The sequence below is a fragment of the Phoenix dactylifera genome, chromosome 16, assembly GCF_051530095.1.
Source record: "Phoenix dactylifera cultivar Ajwa chromosome 16, Ajwa_hap1_PhDact_Kaust_v1.1, whole genome shotgun sequence".
Classification (NCBI taxonomy): Eukaryota; Viridiplantae; Streptophyta; class Magnoliopsida; order Arecales; family Arecaceae; genus Phoenix; species Phoenix dactylifera.
In genome coordinates, this window is record NC_143205.1 from 19,793,312 (window position 1) to 19,814,362 (window position 21,051).

General features: G+C 39.5%; 1 protein-coding gene and 1 pseudogene across 4 annotated transcripts; both read right to left on the bottom strand.

Moving 5' to 3' along the window:
* Positions 1-2,559: 2,559 nt before the first annotated feature.
* On the bottom strand, positions 2,560-8,182 carry LOC103716730 (F-box protein At5g39250 pseudogene; annotated as a pseudogene). Of its 3 annotated transcripts, none has more exons than XR_015974066.1 (2): positions 7,912-8,182; positions 2,560-3,610 (listed from the first exon to the last, which is right to left on the bottom strand). The product of XR_015974066.1 is annotated as an F-box protein At5g39250 pseudogene, transcript variant X1 (transcript). The 3 variants fall into 3 exon arrangements; XR_015974068.1 differs by having other exon boundaries at positions 2,560-3,490; positions 7,912-8,174; XR_015974067.2 differs by lacking the exon at positions 7,912-8,182 and adding an exon at positions 4,470-7,905.
* Positions 8,183-9,814: 1,632 nt separating this feature from the next.
* Positions 9,815-20,693, bottom strand: LOC103716715 (E3 ubiquitin-protein ligase RING1-like). The gene is made up of 2 exons (XM_008804827.6): positions 19,494-20,693; positions 9,815-10,230 (listed from the first exon to the last, which is right to left on the bottom strand). Exon 1 carries the CDS (start codon positions 20,598-20,600, stop codon positions 19,506-19,508), a length of 1,095 nt encoding a protein of 364 aa, XP_008803049.1. The 5' UTR covers positions 20,601-20,693; the 3' UTR covers positions 9,815-10,230; positions 19,494-19,505.
* Between the last annotated feature and the right edge of the window lie 358 nt (positions 20,694-21,051).

A 21,051-nucleotide genomic window follows, 5' to 3' on the forward strand; every position in this document is an offset into this window, starting at 1 on the left:
CTCCAAGGGAAGCTGCATATATTAAGTCGTCGTCCCGGTGAGGAATGAAAAGATGAGGCAACAAATCCAAGATATTGTGGAAATAATAACATATTGGGGACTCCAAAATTGTCTGCTGAATTTGGGTGCTTGCAATGTGCAGTCCGGTCCCTCTCTTCTATGATCAGCACTTTGATTACTGAATGCTTGAAGGGGGTAGTTTTTTTGGGCAAGCATGCTGATAAGCTCCTCTAGATATGTGGTAGGCTGCTTACGTTGTGAAATTTTATTCAGCATCACGAATCCCTGGCATCTTCTGAGGCAGGCAGTATTAATTGGAAAATTGATTGACTACAGGTGTGTACTCAACTTGGCTTCAAGTCCAGATTTAGGTCGCTTTGGAGGAAATATTAACCATCAGTATTGGTTCTTCAGCTCAGATAATGGAATGGACGCACGTTTTTGTCGGTTCCATTGATTTTGCTCTTGCTTTAAGTAGGTTCATGATAGTGAATTCATGAACAGGAAATTAATCTGCTGGGATGTGGTCATGTGGCTTGTGTTTCGACTTTCTAATACAAGAAAAAACAAAAAAGCAGCCTATTTGCCCTTCTCGTTAGCCTCTAATTCTCATGAGTAAATGTCTATAGAGGATTGTACCATCTCCAAATATCGATTAGTGCATCATTTAATCCATCTCCTGTCCCAAAACCGGATGATATTTGTGTGCCACTGTGAGATGAGGCCACCCTATAGCTTACCACATCCCTGACAAGATAAAAAGAAACCAAACAACGAACACACGACCATGGGAATGTTCGACCTTTCTGGGCTTTAACAGCGATAATTGCAACGCCGTCCTCTCTCCCTGTGGAGGGGATCTGCAGTCGCACTAGTCACCATACGAGGAGCCGTCACCGCAAGCACGATCGCCTCTTTCTCCATCTTCTCCACTGCCGTCGCCTCTATGGATTCCTTCACCGTTGTCGATGCCATCAGGATGAGTAGTTATTGAGAAACTAATGGGAGTCCGTCCCTAAAAGATGCTGTATATGCATAAGATATCCAATGACACGGACCACTCACAAATCCTTCTTTCTGCAGACCTCCAGCCTTGGAAATTACACTCTTCTTTTCCTTCTTGGATTCGGATGATTTTGTGACTAGTGAGTAAAAATAAATAAATTACATATGTGACCTGCCTGGTCAGAGGGGTCTCCAAATGACACATTTGTCTCATGAACGGCTTGTGATCAGCTTGATAAATAGCCAGTTTAAGCTGGGCTCAATCAGAAAATGCTTTGAACTCAAACAGTATCTAGAAATTCCGTTTGCAAACCAAATTTGACTTTAGCAAGAAAGTGGCTCAGCCCGATAAGAAGCTCTGTTCAAAGCCAAAACAGAAGACAAGGTCACAGATGTGCACATGCTTCATCTTCTACAGCACCATAAGAAGAGATCGCACGAGCTCTTGAAAATGTTCTAGGGGCTTAGAGGACTACTGCCAACCGAGGCAAACCTTGATTCACCCATGAAAAGCATGCAGCATCCCTGAAGAGGTCAATGTATATGATCCGTGGACATGGTGCCGAGCCGTTCGACAACTTACATAAGTAGGAGAGGAACTGAAGATGCAGCATTGCCACGCAAGCTGAACAAGCATCAAAGACATGGGAGGAAGACGGCAAGGCGTTCTCTGAAACTATATGGGTAATCCAACTTTTCTTTTCTTTTTTTCTTGATATATTCTGAGCAAGTTTGGACACGATTTCTCGTCATGAGTTCTTGCAGATATTCTACATGCATTTTGAAATAGCTAGTGATAATTTGTAATATCAGGTGGTTGGTCATGCAACAAAATTTTTTAATTCTATGATATCACGATACACTTAATGCCTGATGGTCATGGGGATGCTTCTCCTTAATCAACTTTAAATGATGAAATTATATCCAAATAACCTTTACACTAATCATGTTTTCATGAATGGGACATAAGTTGGTTTCTTTCCCCAGTGAGCGACATAACCTTACAGCAAAGCAAATCTAATCGTTTGGTAGTCAGGTTTTACTAAAGTGGCTTCTGACAGAACCCACAATGAGTAGGTTCGGTTAAAATACTTGTTCGGTTGTTTTAATAAAACCTACTGGAAAAACTACAAGCAAATACACGAGTCCATGAAAGCCTTACATTTATTTTCTACCAAAAACGCCTTCATTTTTTTTTGTAAAACATGTTTTACACAGAGTAAGATTTTATAGTCATCATTTCAAACAGTTAAATGTTTTGACGATGGTATCCAAGTGTAGAGAGCTAACTAAATGAGTTGAACCTCAGTAAACCTTGTAAGTTCTTTGTCAACACAAGATCGACTTGCAATAAAATGAACACCTTTGTGGGCCAATTGCAAACAGCTTTTATATGGTCGCTAGATTGCAGGAACTAAAGACATAATAGCCAGGAAACCACAAAAATAGAGACGACATCAAGAAATAGAAGTGCAAGACTGTGCAAGTGGGGCATACCAGGGTTCTCGAGCTTGGGTGCCAAGGACAGGTTTAGCAGGCCGGCCTTGCTACATATTTTCTGCAGCCGAAGTAAAAGTTTATCTCCACAAAGTAACTGTCGATACAAAAGTAGCAATGATCTTTGAACATAAGTTACAAAATAATAAATATAATCCCGTTCTTAACACACCATTTAATTAAAAGGTTGTCTCTATATACGGGCAGCAGCAAAATGCAGCGGTCATTTCCAATCAAGCATGTCTAGAAGCCACAATACTTCGTGCTCTTTGCTTGCAGCATCACAAAAGTCTATCTCAATCCCAAACACATCAATGGCATTGTCATTGCCATTGGCCACAAATAGCAAGGACACCCAAGCTCTAATTTCAGATATGAATGGATGTCCGGGTGAAAAATTGAGATAGGCATAGGCAAGTGCTCTGAAGGCACTGCCATCAACATAATCAAAGAAAGAGTCTCTTACGATGCATGCAATCTGATTGGTATCCTTTCGACCCACAAGAACGGACACACTGATGGTACTTCCCAAAGTAATGGTGAACCTTGGCTCTGCTTGCACTATCATCTTGTAATCAGGGCCATCAAGGTGTACCTTGAGGATATCAGATATGCCGGGAGGTGGGTTTTTTATCCCTGTCCGGAGCATAGAGCCTGAGATGGCTTCCGAGAAGATCAGCTTTTTTTCAGACCAAAGATCGATGTAGAATTCTAAATCATTGAAGGATAACCTTGGTGGAAGAAGAGGCTGAGGGCGCTGGTTTCCGGAGAAGGTTTTGAAAAGCTTGAAGTAGCTAAGGGCAGGAAGAGGTCTTCTGCAGATAGAAGGCCATCTCTTGGCACAAATGCACTTCCAAACGTAGTCCTCCTTAGCAATGTCTCTCCACTGACGGCATACCAGCATGCACGAGGCCAGGTCTTTACCATCTAGTAGAGGAAAGAGTGCCTTTAAAACTTCACCATGCGACCAATCTTTGGTCATTCTGGACTGCTTAAAGACAACCAAGCAGGAAAGAAGCCAAAAGTTACAATAAATCCAGAGGGACGTCAAAGGTTTCGAAAGTTTGTGATGTTGAACTGAATAGGCAATGCAGGATTAGCAATTCCCCTGCAAAGTAAACATGCTCTATTTAGAAATACCACATTGCAGGCAACTTTTCCCTTAAGTAGCAACAGTACAAATTCGATTTCAAGTGGCTTATAAATTCAAATCAACATATTCATTCAACCAGGAGGAAGAAAAAGGAACTTGTTCATTCAAGCAGGAGGAAAAAGAAAAGAGGAAGATATTATGCACGTATGTGTGCGAGTATGTATTAATGCAAGGCAATTAATTGAAACTGATATTGTAATTGCAGAAGCTTTATGCTTGGAATGGTTTGGACGGATTAATCATGTGCAGTGAAGTTCAAAGACAGTCTAATTAGGAGAGCAGGCTCCAGTGGAATCAATTGTATCTTAATCAGATTGTTAGAATCAAGGAAACCAAGTGAAAGATATGTTCCATGGAATCAGTAGAGATCAGTGTTATTGTGACCATATTGGAATGAAATAGCACATAGCAAATGGAAGGATGTGGTTTTTAATCATAGTCATGGTCTGGACAAGATACCCATATGGGAGTACTAACTGAAAAAAATAAAGCAGGCAAGGCACATGAGACCCATAGATTTACCTTGATATTCTGAACATAATGCATCTGTCCAAAAAAATCAACAAACTAGCGAATATTTAAAACAAAGTCTTCTAGTTCAGCAACTACATTTATGTCTAAATCTACCTCAATTTATTCGGTGCAACAATACAGTTCTGCTGTCTAATAATTTCAGTCATAAAATGCAGCCAAAAAAAGGATTTTAAGACCGACCTATCAACCATTATTCATGAATTAGATCACCAGGATAGAATCAAATGTAGTACTAGTAGAAATTGGGCATAGAGTCTGGCATGGAGGTATGATGCATTACCCGAAATAATGTTGCAGATGTTGGTGCAAAATGTTGATTTTTGTTTTTACAGAACAAAACGAAGGATATGAGAAGAATTTCAACATAGAGAAAACAAAACCAGGCCATTACACACACCAGAATCAATTTATATTAACTTCCAAGGTCATTTGGCCGTATCGTTGAAACTACACTGGAAAATAAAATATGAGACTTGGTCAGCAACTTAGCTAGAGCAATGACTTGATAATAAGTACATACTAGAAAATGAAGTATTCAGACTTGGAAGTGAAAAGATATCTCAAACAGCACTAAATTTATATCTCATTAAAACAGCAAAAAACAACAGATGGGAGTACTGGAAATGAGCTATAAGTTAAGGCAGCTTTTCAGCATTAGATCCCCAAAACTGAAATACTTTAGGGATCATGATTTTCTGAAAAAGGGCGGTCCATTATGGGGTCAGCGACCAGATGGCCCAGAAACTTTACCAATTAGTAGTCCAGCTAGCATTAGTTTTGTTGTCAGCCACCGACATCAGTAAATTAGTTTTACATTTGCCTCTCATCCCATTCTTCCAATTATTTCCTGCCATCATTATACATTTATACTTAGTTTGCTTTGGTGTCCTAGACAAGAAAATGTTTAATCGATTAAAAGATGGAACTTGATGTGGGTAAGAAAAGGTCCCAGAGACAACCAAAAGTTTCTTCATGCATTTGACAAAGTTGACTCACAATGTCCATATCAGAATTTTACAACTGTAAAATCCTTCATATTGAAGGAATTGGTGTCTACAGAAATGGCAAGAGTGTATGCCTATGCATGTCTCAACACCAGCATGTCTATATTACATCAAGAACGCTGATAGAGTCATCTAATGGCTGATGCTTCAGCAGTACATTGACAATACTGAATCAACATGAATCAACTACTTCCAGCTAATAGTCTATCTGGACTGAATGGAATTGTATCCAATAACTCCATTCATGACATTGTGTCCTACTGTGCAGGGGAACATCACCACTTGCTCTTTGACCCCAACATTTAGCATCCCTAGAAGACACCTCAGATGTTATATGGAATGTAGCTTAAAGAAGAGAGCCTTTCTCATCCACATCATTTTGATGCATCTAGCACCCATACTACAGTGTAGCCTAGTCTTGTAGCTTTGCCTCCATCTCCCTACTGACCACTAGTTCATGGGTAATCCAAAAGCAACTCATATAGCACACAAGTGCAGCATAGGCAGCAACCATAACAAATATTGCTACAGTTTCTACTTCCAAGTCCAAAAAGTCATAATCATAGCCCCCCATTCTTACATAATGAATAACATTATGATATTATTAGTACAATAATTACAATGGGATGTTAACATATTAATACATGCTAGCCCAAGACAATATTTAGCACACCGATCTAGTATATACTAGTACCAGAAAACAACATTGGTAACACGTATAAGCATCATTCATGGCAATACTGAAATGCAACAATGTAGCACTGTAGCATAAACTTAGCTCAATTAAGATTCTAACCGAATAAATGCAAGAATCAATCAGTATTCACCACTATATATTGATACATAGACATAAACACATGTATATATGTATTTTATACATATATTATAGAACTTTTTTCCTTTTTATAATTGACTCTTGGTTTCAAGCAATTTATATGACAACATATTAAGTCTAAATTTCAGGAGGGTATCCTTGTGAAATCAGTTGATAACAACATATACTCTTATATATCTTGAATTAGCTTTATGGAACCTAAATGACCAAATAATCAGGCATGCAACATAGAACCAAAAAAAAATAAAAAAATCACTTATTAATAATGACTTCAAGAATTCTTTTTGAAGAATGAGACAGTTTTTTTTTGTTTGCCTTCTGTCCAAAACTACATCGCATCATAATTAATGAACAAAAGGTTAGAGCTAAGCATAACTTAGGCAAGCAACAAAAAAAGGATATCTCCAGCAAAAGAACTATATTGACCAAAAAACTAAAACATGAAGTTAAGGCCCGAAATACATGGAAGCAAGCATGAATACTCTACAATCAACAGATTGAAAAAGACATGTAAATCAGAATATCTAAGCATAATTTAAGCGAGCAAAAATAAAATATTCTCCAGCAAGAGAACCAGATTGACCAAAAAACTAAGACATGAAGTTAGAACCCGAAATACATGGCCCCAAGCATGAATAATTTGCAGTGAACAGACTGAAAAGGAAATATGTAAATTCGAAAGCTGGAGGTTGTTAGAGAGAGTTGAAGAACTGCTAGAAATGATTGGAGTGCCAAAAACTCATTGAGTGGATGAACCAAGGGCTGAAATGGAAGAATGGTATGTCAGAGCATATATTTATAGCCAAGAGATACAAATGTTAAAAACTTGAACTGTCTGAGATCTAAGAGACTATATATGTCCGCCCACAGATTTTTTTTTAGCTAAAAGTTATATACAAATATGACAATGGATTTCCATTTTCTAGTGTTCTAAACCAATAACCAATAATGATGAGAAATGAAGTAAATAAGGAAATTAAGTAACAATAAATATACAAGTTTCTGGGAAAAGTTATCTTTCCTTCCCCAACACAGACTACCGCAGAATACTACTGGGCACATTAAAAATTGAGAGGCGCCAAACAATTCAAATACATCAAAGACATTAAATCTTAGCATTAACACCTGATCATATACTGAAACCTGTCGTTCCTTTGACTCCCTTGGTGCTAAGGAGATACAGATACGAATAAATACAGACCACAACTTTTAACTACCGACAAAGGCTAAAAAATGGTTCATCCAAGTTTGCATCAGAATTCAGAACAAATCTGCTCAATGCCATAGTTTAATATTGGAAAACATTGCCATAAAATCCAAAAGCACAAAATCAAAGTCCCGAAATCCTTAACCTTCATAAGCTCACAAAGGACGATAAGCAGCTAAGCAACACGAACAAGAGAGACACATTATCCTCAAAGATGTCAAGAAAGCCATATTCGATAACCAATGTCTAGTCATAACCTCCACCTCAAAACCTCACCTAGATAAAGGCCACAATCTTACTTTAGCTATCAAAAAGCATTTTATAGCGAACCAAGCAGAAACACAAAAAACTCACATGCATAGATACATCTAGGTATTTACGAAAAAGAGCACATTGCCTAAAAATCCACGAAATTGAGAGCACTAAGGAATATCAATCAATCACAACAATTAAGTAACAATTCAGAAAACAATAGCCATAATAAATTTCTAAATTAACACAACTACTACCGATGTGCTGGATTTTCAGCAGCCAGAGATCATACTATGATTGTTGTCGGTTAGGGTTCGGGTTAGACATGAAGGGTTTAGGAAAAAACCGAGGAGAGGAGATGGAAAGGCTCTCGTCGGAGAGACGAAGCCAGAAAAAGAAGGGGGGACGGGGGGTAGACGCATACGATCGGAGCGCGGAGGTGAGATCGGAGCGCGGAGGTGAGATCGGAGACGCCGGCTGGCCGACCGAGATCGAATGGGCGAGTGCGAGATCGGTCCGCTGGAGGGATGATCGGAGCTCCTTCGCCTGCGACCTGACAGCTGGAGCGCAGTACAGACGTTCTTGAGGAAGGACAGGAATGGGAGAGGGATGGAGGAGGAAGAGGGCGGACGAGAACGAGAGGAGTTGGGGTTGAAGCTCTCGAGGATGACACGACCGTGAAATGAGTATCGTTAGTCTGTTACGCTGTTGAAAACGGGCTCCCAATCGAACGCCGCACGAGGTAATTCGGCGGTTTTGGCACGTGAAAGGAGAACTGTTACGCGGTTAAAAACTGGCTACGAATCCCAACATGCCACAAGAGTGTTGTGCCTTCCTCCACCACTATACAGTTTACTTTTTAATGATTCAATTGGCTATGCTCATGTGAGATTAGTATAAGCAGTTGATGTACCCAAAAAAACTGGCTCCGAACCCAACATGACATGAGGTAATTTGGCAAATCGGTGGTTTACCCTATTGGTTTGGTTTTAAACTGAAGCTTGCTTATAGAAGTCCAAGTGGTCCCAACTTTCCAATATGATAAGCACGATGTAGCTGGATATCTTATCCGTTCCTAGGAAGCCTTCAGTACAAACGTGTGGAGCCGTCAGTACTAGGCTTTATATATCATGGTGTGGAGACTGCCAAGTAACCTGCGAAGAAGGATTCCTGTGTGTGGGATGTGCAGTAGTATCTACATATTCGTGACACAAAATGGCCTCTCGTGTAATACTCGCCGAGTGTTACGCACAGGATGCTGAAACACTTTGGCATTGCGATTTTTCCACAGCTGCCATAAGATAGAAGCAAAAAGAGCCACACCTGAGAGAGGATTTGAAGATATAATTTTAAGCCACTCACTCTAGAGTTGCAGCCGAGAGGAAGAAAAAGGCTACTGTTCCAGCCAAGTTCCATTCAATTGTTCCCACGCAAGCCTTGCATGCTTACACTTGAAAAATAGATGTTCCATACCTGGTGAAAATCTTCCCACTTACCTGCACTTGAGCATTATGGTGCCAGGTACCCTGAACAGCAAAGTCATTTGCTTTCGGTTTAGTCATGTACTTTAGTTGGATATTTACTCCATAGCATGAATGTATCCGCCATTAAAGGCCCTACAATTCCTGCCTCAAACAATCCGCAATCTGGGATTACTTGGGGTTGTTGGCTTTGGTAGGTTAGAAAGTAGCATGTCCTTGACCGTGACATCTAACCATGGCCAGAAGGGCCCTAACATAATCACCGCAATGTTGCTACACCTCAACCATTAATTCACCAACCTACGCATCGTATATACGTGTGACGATATCCGGGAGTACAGCAGCCCTAAATTCAACAAAGCATTGTGATAGGCATGGCCTCCGCTTAGAATAGAATTCCCAGTCCGGCAGGAAAAACCCCCTCGAGAATTACTCGAAGGAGTCAATATTCACTGTAAGTATAGGTATTTGTTTGCCATGCAGCCTGCAATAACTACACCATGTTTCTCCAACATTTTGTTTGATGTTCTCCAAAAACATTTTTTTTCCCATATCTATTATGCTTCCCAGCCTGCAGGTCGGTATTACTTAGGTTTCACTTGCATATACATCCACAGAAAAATCTAAGAACACGCAAGCAAATTTTACCTGTTACTTAGGTTGCAGTTACCAAACAATGTCCCAGCAAGCTTCCCGACGTTAATAATCTTCCACCATGCGAAACCAATTATAGAACAGAAACTGAATTTGAATAAACATTACTCACCTATGGTGCAACAAAGCCCTCATGGCAGTGCACCATGTTAATATGACAGGCTAAACTCTATAAAAGATACGCATCAAGGATGATTGAACGCCTAGAACAGCTTCAGAAGAAAATAGTTATATTTATACAATGATCCATTGAGAACAAAAAGCACTATTGGTTAAGGTACAAAAAATGGAAACAACACAGGCATGCTTTCATGATGAACTGATTGAATATCAAAGCTAGCCTCAATCGGATATACTTACTGTCCCAGGCATGTTCCTATTGAATTCGGATTTGGTGACTCCCAACTTCTGGTTCATGGCTACAGGTATAAATTAAATCCTCATTCTCTCTGACCATCACCAGCAGCACCAAAAATAATAATAATAATAACCGCATGAACAAAGAAAGTATTCTGAGCATGTCTTGACTTAATTTTCGAACATGTATAACTCCGATGCAGCAAATGTTGATCTCTGTACCAAGGAGAATAGACTTCCAAGAGTTCAACCTACAAGAAATGAATGAAAACAATTAGAAACAAAAGCATGAAAACATTTTACATTATTGATATCGAGTGCAGGTTGCCAGTGCACTTGACCCTCCATGTTAGTTCATTCGTTTGACACTGAGAATTAGACCAAAAAGTGCCTACTCATCCTCTAGTGGACACTACAAAAAAACTCCTATCAGTACATCATTCTGCAAATCACAAATAAAGCAGTTCACAAGAGAAGCCAAAGTAACATATTGTAAACCCCACATAATGAATTTTGTGAGATTTAGAAACTTGAAGAGGGTAGCTTGGGCATGCGGCATGCCACTTCCTACTATATTTGTACACGTAAGATTGGCTGTGAAGATATAGGCAACAAGCCCATTCAAAGAAAAACAAAAGCTGCAGCCACAATATAAAGATGAGCAGAATCAAAAATAGAAACTTTAATACAGAAGTTGAAAACAAAAAAGCTACACTTGCAAGGAAACCAATGCACCGTGAAGGGAAGACTAAAGAGATGACTGTGGACAAGCATCAAAATGTAACACAGCTTGTTATATATTCTTAGACAAAACACCTCAGACTACCATGTTTGCTCGAAAACAATAAGATTATCAGACCACTCAAAGCTTAAATCTATATAGTATATCAAAGGAGGGAGTTGAGTCCTTTCCACCCTAATTTTTTTAAGCAACAACTTGTTCGAAGAGAAATATTCCCATAGCATGTTAGCATAAACACTAGAAGGGCCAAGGTTTTAAGTTTCCATCTAAACGGTTCAGTTTCAGCTGAAACTAACCTGAAATTGACTGAAATTTTTGGTTTTGCCTGGTTTCAGCTGGTTTTGGTTAGTTTCGCTAGTTTCACCCAGATTTGCCGATTTCGACCAAAATTGACCAAAACAGCTTTTTCTTGGAAAAAGATGTTAAATGTCTATTTAAAAGAAACAGCAATAAAGGTTTTTGAAAGCTTAAAATCATTAAATAGACTGGCTTATTATCTAAATTATGTGTGTCTGTTTCTAAGTTGGAGAAAGAGAACTTTTAGGATCCAATATGTTGGCGTTAGAGAAACAATGGGTAATGATCTAGCCACATGTTTAATTTGTTGGTAATGCACAATGAACAAATATGATTTAGTAAATTTGCATACACAATAGGTATAAAGCCATTCAAAGAGAACATATTGACACAATCTAATTAACGTACTATATTAAACTTTAAGCAATAATCTCCTGCGCATGAGCCTAGTTAAGTTTTCACGTGTGCAAGCTACCATTGCAAAACAATTAAGTCAAGTGCGAGAAATAATACTTGTCCAAGTCCAAAAGAATAGTAAGAGAGGTTCTCTAGATATTGAAGATACTAGAACAAAACGATGCAAAGTGATGACTACAATATCCTAAAGTTTACTCAATATATCAAGTGACTTATAAATCGAAGGACAGGTGACAATTTATAAAAACCTAAAAGGAAAAAAATTGGATTTTGATAATAAAGTAATTATATCAAATAAAAAAAAATGATGTAAATAACTTGTTTTCTCTTTTGTTCTATTTATTGATTTTATTTTGATTCTTTTGACTGTAACCAAGACCCCACCTAGGGGACCAAACCAGAAGTGGAATGGGGTTCAAAACTTTGAGAATAACCATGTCAATAGCTTAATTATATCTTTCTTATTTTTAACTAATCTCACCTTTTCCAATCTCTACTTACTAAAATGGCTCATAGTCTCGATAATTCCAAAATCTTTCGTTTCTAAATATTCATTTACATGTCCTGATATACTATGTTTTCTAAATTCACTGGCTACAATGTGATAAACAAACAAACACCTAATACTCGAAAAGTCCATATCAATGCCTTTATCACTAGCTTTTTGCCGGTGTCTTACTTGGATATTTACTTCATACAGCAATAGATTTTTATGCACCCCTTGCAATGCTCATTTTAGCACATGTAAAAATACTATTTCTGAGCTATCCTCCAAGTCTTTGTTTTGCTAAAATCCAAATGCCCATGCACCAAACCCATCAACGATTGCAGCCAGGGAAGCAACAGTGATCTTTGTTGGAGATCCATTTCCTCCCCAAAAAAAATCTAACCTAAAAAAGAAAAACAAAAAAATAAACTAGTAAAATTCCAATTCCAGCAAAAACAACGACCCAAAAAAAGCAACAACAACATTTTTGGAATGTTGGCGGACTCGTCCCAAACCGCCCGGTTCAGGGTGTCCTAAGCCATATCAGCGTCAAATCGGAACAGTTCCAACCTTTACATTGAGAAACCGGCAAGGAAGGGGGCGAAAGATAAGGAAAGAGAAGAAAAGAGGGTTTTTTAATTTTGATGAAATTAATTAAAATCAGCAAGAGGGTTGCCAAGTTCACTTAAATTCTTCAAAATAAAAAAAGGGGCCCCTTTGGGACCATGTTTCATTTAAAATAGGGGAACCGGAGGGCAAAGCCCTTCCTCCGTCCTTCTGCTCGGTCATCTGCCACACTCCCTCTTTCTCCCTCCCCCTCCCTCCCCCCTCTCTCTCTTTTCCTCTCTCCCATTCTTCCTCTCCCCGCCCTCTTTGTTGTGTTGGTATGGGCCCAGCACAAAACGGCACGAGGGCGTACCGAACCATGCTGCTAGGCAACCAGTACGAGCCCCGATACTAGCACAGTAATCCTTAATTTTTTTTCGAACATAGTTTGTTGTATACTGAGAGAAATGTGCCCACTTCCCCTACCATATTGTCAATATATGAATGCTATCAAGTTATCAACCCCTTTTGCAAAAATAAAGCAGTTCAAGAGTGAACATATTATTTACTATTTATTTCATCACCATTTGTCGTATCAAAATTGGCTGAGGCAGTTATAGAATGGGATTAGATGAGGTGAGGATTTTAGGCCACATTTAATAGAAATTAAAATCTTACTCCATAAAATGTGAAATCCTCCAATTCTAGCTACTCAAGGCTGGAATAGAAGACTTCTGCATCAGTTAGGGCTCGAGATTTGCTTATTTTAGTAAAAAAGGAAAAATATCATGGGCTCAATCTTCTCTCATGGGGGTAATCTCTTCCCTTAATTTTAGTTTATTTGATAGGAAAGAAACTGGATGGATGTTGTCTCTTGTTTGAATTTAAACAGGAGACAAAGTGAGAGAGATGAAACATCTTAAGATTTTGCTCATATATGCTCAAGATATTCACTGCAAATGACAATTTCTAATTTAGACATGCCAACCTGCTTGAACCTCCTCAAAATAAACAATTGTGGGCTTTTTACAATCAGGTAGTTAGAATAAGCTAAAACAAATCCAATTTACATAGGTATCGATCAGGTTGATCTCGCATATGATGGGTCATATGGATTGTGGACGAGCCCTAAAAACCTAGCCCCAAGCCCTTAAAAACATGGTAATTCGATGGGTCAAGGATCAACAAGTTCTGCCAAAAAAAAAAGAAACAATAAATGCTTGGTTTGGGTGATAGGAAGGCCGTGCAGCTAGTGGATAAGAAAGAATACAAGATCTAAAAAGGAAAAATAGAGTGGATATCCATGATTTATTGGACTTCCTTTTTCACTTTAACAACTTCTCTCCCACTTTGTTGGGAGAGCCGACCCTAATTTCCCTCTTTTGGCCCTATTTTATTTTTTAAATTTTTAAAGCATATGAGTAGCAAGCAAAGCCTTAACTGGGTTTGCAGCTTTAATATAGGTCTATATAAAATACATAAAATGAATATCCTAGTAACATGATCCACCAGTTTTGTGTAAATTCATGAATTATTCATGTTCAGCATCTCTATTATTATGTGAACAATTCATCCATTCATGAACATTTTACATATACTTAAATTAATCAAATTCATGTTTCATTCATGTATTATTGAATAGTTCGTGCATTCTGGAGTGGAAATAGTCCATAGCCATGCTTCAAAGTTTGAAACGCTAAGGCAAGCCACGAGCGTAAAGGACCAAAATGGTAAGCGTTGTGGTGTCGGGACTTGGGACTTGAGGATTTCATTTGATATTAGAATTTGTTTTCCTTAAAAAGTAAATAGAAAGTCAAACCTCCCACATTGTCTCTTATCTTTGAGTCTTCTTGTACTTCAACCTTCTTCTAGTTGTTTGCTTCTTCTTATCCTTCATTCCCCTCCAACTATTCTCTCATTCTCTAATATATAATTATTCTCCCCCATTTTTCTTCTACCTCTTAGTTACCCTCTCTCTTCCAAACTTCTTCCATTTTTTTTTCAAATTTACCAGATTTTTTCCAAATACAGAATTTCTTAACCCTGTCGAGTTATTACTGAATCCAAACTTGTGACTATGCTAGAGATGGTTTAATTCTTTTCAATGCGATTACAAATGTAATAGGTATGGGTTGAGGGTCTTTTGGCCTACCTCAATTTGACTGTCTTATTGCCTCATAGGATCCACTCACAACCTACCCCCTGCCCCCTTCTCTCCCTTCTTCACATGTCTCCCTCTATTTGTACGCACTATCATATTAATACATACAACCCTTCAAGCAGAGAAATAAAGAATCGCTAGGAGTGAAAGGGTAGACATGTTTACATACAAAATAGGAAATGATTTGCGAACAACCAGGAGATCAAAACCATCCCTTCAAGGAAGCTACTGGGTCAGGTTTGGATACCTATAAACCAACTTGAACCCACCTTGGGAGTGGGGCAGGGTCTCTACTAACTCAAACCCTACCCATCCAAGAATCGGTCAAATAATGAGTTCGAGTCTAGCTGTCTCAATAAGATAGGGATCACTTCAACTAAGGATAGAGTCCAGGTTCAGTCGCATTGGGTACATATTGGAGCCATGCCTAAGTCTACATTAAATTTCGTAAAGATTGGGTCAAAGTTCAGATTGCAAGCGGACACCAATACCTTGATAGCTTAATTCCCTTCATGCTCTCAAAACTATACCGTTGTAAGCAGATCCCTATCATCCATCCCAGACTAATGGGATACGCTACTTCTTTAAATCATGGATCTTGGGAACCTTCTCTCCTTTAATAATTTGCACCACGATACATATTGACCAAAGATTTATATCTTCAAGACAAGCCATTCAGAAAGCCTCTCATGCAAGATTCGCCGTATCAGTACCGGACCCCGTACCGGTGCCACACTAGCATAGACGTACCAAGTGTCGATACGGTACAGTATGCAGTACGTCCGGTACCGACCGGTACTGCATACCATGCTCTCATGTATAGAAGTTGAATCTAGAATAACAAAGTAATAATCATAACAAAAAAGCAACCCATTCGATTCTATATCAAACAAGGAAGCATTTTCTATTGATGATGCTGATTCCCCCTCTATTAAAGATTTTAATAGTTAAGATCCTGACCCAAATATTCATCCAAAGAAGCCCTATATCCAATATGGAACAACTGGGTACCAATTGTTATGTTGCCAAGGGCATAAGGTCCCCCTTCATGTTAGACTCCATATAAAGGAAAATAATCACAGCTTCAAGATAAACATCAAAAGAAAATGTTCCATTCTTAACCAATTTTATTTTGACGTCTGAAACTATAACAAGACACAAAAATGAGCATGAACTTTGCTGGCAACATCCATCCAGCTTCCGTAGAGTCAGTTTGGTGTTGTCTAAATTCAAGGCTTCAACAAAATGATTTGAGTTCTATCTGAAAAATCTATAGCATGACTAAAGTTCAGTAAGATATATGGTGATAATGATGACTTGAAGAGTACTCTATGTTATCAAACACAACTTCTTGCCATTCACCGATGGGCTTAACTTAAAGCAAGTCAAAAGGCTTTCATGCATCAATCTCCTCTGCTCCTGAGAGAAGCATGCAAGCCCCTCTTCCATCAAAACAGAATATAAAAAATTTCGGCTCCTTAAATATGCTTAGATTTGGTGCAAAGCCAAAAGGCCATCCTAAAATCCCAAAACTTCAATTTGGACCCAACTTACTTGACTATAAGCTTACTTTTATGCCTTGTTAACACGACATTCTATGTTGCTGATCTCATTTGAAAATTCACTCAATCATCTGGTTGCCCTACCAAATATTTTCTTTGAAGGCTACACCACATTAGTTGTAACCTTCAACCATGGCCACTTTTATGGTTGTCTATCACACCCCATGCCTAACATAGGCACACAAAAAGTGGCAAAAATAAATAAAATAAAATCTGACAGCACAAAATAACTTTTACTCAATTCTTTTTGCAGTTTACTATTACACTGACTCTGAGTAGTCATTATAATGTTCAAAAGATGTTATTTCAGTTAAGCTGTTTTAAGCTACTATTTTCATTTGTTATTCCTAGCTAAGTCAAACATTAAAGACACCTTCAGTTTTAATAATGAGGGTTAAGTCATTTGGTTTTTATAACATGCATGAAATAATACAAGATTATGTTACATAGTCACATCAAGCGCCGCAAATATCAAATATTGTACCATGCAACCACAATGCAATTTGAACAGTAGTTCAAAGACTTTTCTTTTACACGTGTTCTCGAGATAAAAGATTCCTATTAGGTTAGTTTTAAGCAGTAACTAAAAGGTCAAAGATTAATTATTTGTCATAGTTGATGAAATCGTAATTTACACCATTGGCCCTAGATACATCTTATTAGGAGGGATCCGAGGTATTTATAATAGGGTTCAAGATGCTCTAAAATGAAAGCAGGTGAACAAAATTTCAGTCCTTTTTCTTATGAAATTTTATAAACCAAAAGTGATTGGTTGCACTGAACACGACCCTCCCATCCGTTTCTGCCTTTTCCTCCAACTTCTCAAGTACTAGTTCCTCTATATCATCTAATTTCTTCTTCCTTGGTCAAAGAAGTCCTGCATCAGATCTAAGAACTAAATCTTATGATTATCATTTCATTTTGCACAGAAACAAATACAGATCAAATCTGAAACTTATGATTGAAACCAAGAATCAAATGAGCTCCTTTAATCTTCATATTAAATCAAAACTTACCTTATCCTTACAAACCCTCAGTTTGTTTCCTAGCACCAAACCTTAGCCTTAATATTCAGCTATGCTCTAAATATAAACTGAAACAGGCAATTGGAGATTATTCCAAACCTTTATAGATCCTTAAATTGTATACCTATAACCGATCTTACTATCTGATGTAATCATACCAACTGGGAGACAATTAAATAGGTGACAAATAAAAGAAAATTAGCTGCAAGGAAAGAAGAGGAAAAAGGAGAAAAGAATAGCGTAAGAGGGAAAGAAGGTGAACACCAAGAATAAACAAACCAACATAAGCCTTTTAGTCAAATTTTATGCATAATCAGTTGTCGACATGTATAAATAATAGATAAATTAAAGAAACTATTTGAAAATTAAAAAGAAAAGGAGGATAGTTATGCTCGCAAATATAATATAAGTTCAGCCATGAAATGTAGAATTTCTTCAAGGAAAAAAAAGGCATGATGATTGACAAGGAGGAGGAGCAGGGCGAGGAAGAGAAAAAGGAAAGGAGTTTGATGGAAAAAAACATGTCAAGTGCAGCCAAAAACATTTTACTTCTTAAAACCATCAAGATACAATTCCAACTATAATATAAATTCAGACATGGATGCAGAATTTCTTTAAAAAAATATATGATGATAGACAAGTAGAAGGAGGAGAAGAAAAAGAAAAGGAGTAGATCGGAAAAAAGCAAGTAAAATGCAGCTAAAAACATTTAAAATCTTACATCCATCAAAAATACAATTTCAACTGGTCCAACTCCATTTCCTTTCCTTTTGAACAACTTAAACCTTATTCTGAAAACCCAAAAAATCTCATAACAAGTCACTTAATCTCAAAACATCCAATCATTCCGAAGTCTAAAAAACAAAGCAAATCTAACATCATAAGAAAATAAATGAAATAACATCCCTCAAACCACAACATATGCATCTGATCTCAATTTAAAGATGCATATTCTGATTTCACTTTATTGTGCTATTGCATCCAACCAGCTTCTCTATGCACCTTTCACGTATGGGACATCCTTCTTTAAGCACCATCTCAGCTCAACCAGCAGGTGCTGCACCTCAATCATGTTTGAATTTCTACGATTACATTTCGGCTATGCTCCTCTCCCCTAATTAATCAATCTATTATATGCTGTGTAGGTGATCCATATTCAAATTCCACACTCTTGGCATTATCTAACCTTCAAAGTTTGCATGCAAGTATAAGTGTTCATGAGGGTGGATGGTGAGAATCATGGGATCAACAACATTCTAGCAACAAAATGCAGACCACGGACTATCTAATGGTATTGTTTCACAATGTGCTCATAGAAAGAAACATAGTATAAAGGGGGCTTGAGGTGGCCAAAAACAACCCCCCATCATTTTTATAAAGACATCCTCAGAGACCACCTCACCTTTCCTCAAAAGAAAAATATATTTCTTCTTTCTGTCTCTCCTTATACTGATCTTCTTTATTTCCAAACTGGATCGCAAGTAGCAGGAATAGAAAAGGCACAATATCGCAAAAGGATCTAGGTCACCAAGGAGTATATTAATGTGGCTAGTTTAAGTCATACAACTGCATCGCAGATGCATTCTGAACCAGCATGAACAATTAAATCTAAAAGGCATGCAATCTAATCTGAGAAAATGCCACAAGCATGTCAAAAATATCTGGACAGAAGAAACAAAAACGAAATTTTTATTGAAATTTTTGCTTAATTAATCTAAAATTAAACTGATAAGGAAGAAAAGATGATAACAGCGACGATGAACCCTGACAAAACAGAACAAACACTGCTAGCAAACACAGTTGCTAATAGGATAGTGTACAAAAGACAAGGGCTGACTGATGAATCATGAAATACTTTTCTAACCAGCATTCAGCCAGGTTCAAAATATTGTAACCAGCAATACAGCAATGTAGTACTCAAAAACCCATTTAAATCTGAGAAGAGTTGGACATCTTACATTAAAATTTGCTAACCTGAAGAAGCAATACAAGTTGGAACCGGCTTCTTACCTCGCCCTTTGACCTTTAAATTGGGCAAGAGATCTAGTCGAAAATCTTAATCATGTATATTAAAACAGCTGGATAACATTTCCTTTAACAAGCAGATATAGTCACAAATAGCATCAAGAAGTTGCAATTATAGTTCAAATAAATCTTTTACGTGATTTTCCTATCATCGTGGTACTTGGTACTGATCTCACAAAAAAAAAAGAATATACAGAAAGAAAATAGAAATAAAAGGCAACAAGATAAAACACCGATATCCAGAAGCTGTACCTCCAACTATTCTCAATCCAAATCCTCTTGCCGGGTCGACCCAGTGTTCCCACGGCTACCAGAATTTGCACCAGTTCCTCCAGAGCTGCCCCCGCCATCATTCCCACCACCTCCAGCATTGCTAGCCTCAGCTTGCGACCCAAAACCCCTCAGTGGCCAAGGCAGCGAGATCCTAAACCTCCTCTCTACCGTCCTTGGGCTCTGAGTGTTCCCATCCCCCGATGCCCCAGCCGCCAACCCACCGGCGCCACCAGGATCTTCGGTCCCCACAGGGTGTGCCCCCTGAACCGCCGGCCCCCTCCGGTTCTCATAGTCCGGATCGTCTGTGGGCAGCTCGTACCTGCACACAGGGCAAGAGTTATGCAGCTCAAGCCACGGCAGGATGCAGTCCTTATGGTAGATGTGTTTGCACGGCATCTGCTTCGCCTCCTCCCCGATCTCGAAAGTATCCTTGCACACCGCGCACTGAGCCTCGTCGGTGGCAAGGAGTTCCTCGGTGATCTTGATGTCCGGCAGGGAGCCAACGGCGGATTTGGCCGCCGGTGGGGTGCCGTAGCGGTTGGGGTCGTTCTCGGCGAGCTGCTGGATCAGCTGCTCGAGGCCGGGGCCGATGAAGTAGTCGCCGAGGTTGCCGCCGGGGCCGCCCTCGAGGACGATCTGGATGTTGGCGCCGCCGGAAAGGAGTTGCTGGATGTGATTCTGGAGGAAAGCCAGAGGATTGAAGGGCTCCGCGCCACCTCCACCGCCAAGGGCGGGGGTGGGGCCGGGGGCGGGGCCGTGGGAGTGGAAGGCGTCGGGGTCGAAAAGGCCAGCGAGGTCGCTAGGGTTGCGGAGGTCGAAGCTGGCGGGCGGGGAGGAGGAGGGGGAGAAGAGGAAGGAGAAGGGGGAGGGAGAGAGGAATAAGGGATCGGAGGATCGGAAGGAGAAGAAGGAATGAGGGCTAGGGTTAGGGTCGGGGAGGTCGAATTCCTCGATGAAGCCGTCATGGCAGATGGGGCAGGCGATTTCTGCGCCGGGGGAGGGCGTAAGGGTGACGGTGCGGTCGCACTGGTGGCAGAAGTAACGCTGCGGGGCGGTGGCGCCGCCTGGGGCTCCGGCGGAGGACATGGGGAAAGAGAGAGAGAGAGGGGACGGAGAGGGAGAGGATTTTGGGCGGCCTGGGCGGATGGAAAATAGAGGGGAATTGGATATCAGGCGATGAGGGGAGCGATGGGTGCATCGCGTTTTCTGAAACGCCCGCCGTATCGCGGGGTGGGACCCAGAGCCGCCGCAGGCCCGGACCCGCGCGGCTCGGAAGCTTCTGGAATTGGGAAGGTGGGGCGCATCACGTCACGTCAGCGGTTTGGGATGACCGTCAGTAAAATGGTCAAAATGGCTTGGGGACGGACTTTCCATTTGTCCTGGGTGAGAGAGGCAGCCTCTCGCGCCATCAAATTATTCTCGTCTGGATTTGCTTCTTTTCTTTTTCTGAGACCGTCTCTATATATAGCTTTCTCTTTTTTTTTTTTTTTTTTTTTGATAGACAATTTTTTTTAATATATACATAATCTCTTAATGA

Coding starts and splice junctions, on each gene's coding strand:
- LOC103716715 (XM_008804827.6), bottom strand. CDS start 20,600: ATGTCCTCCGCCGGAGCCCCAGGCGGCGCCACCGCCCCGCAGCGTTAC.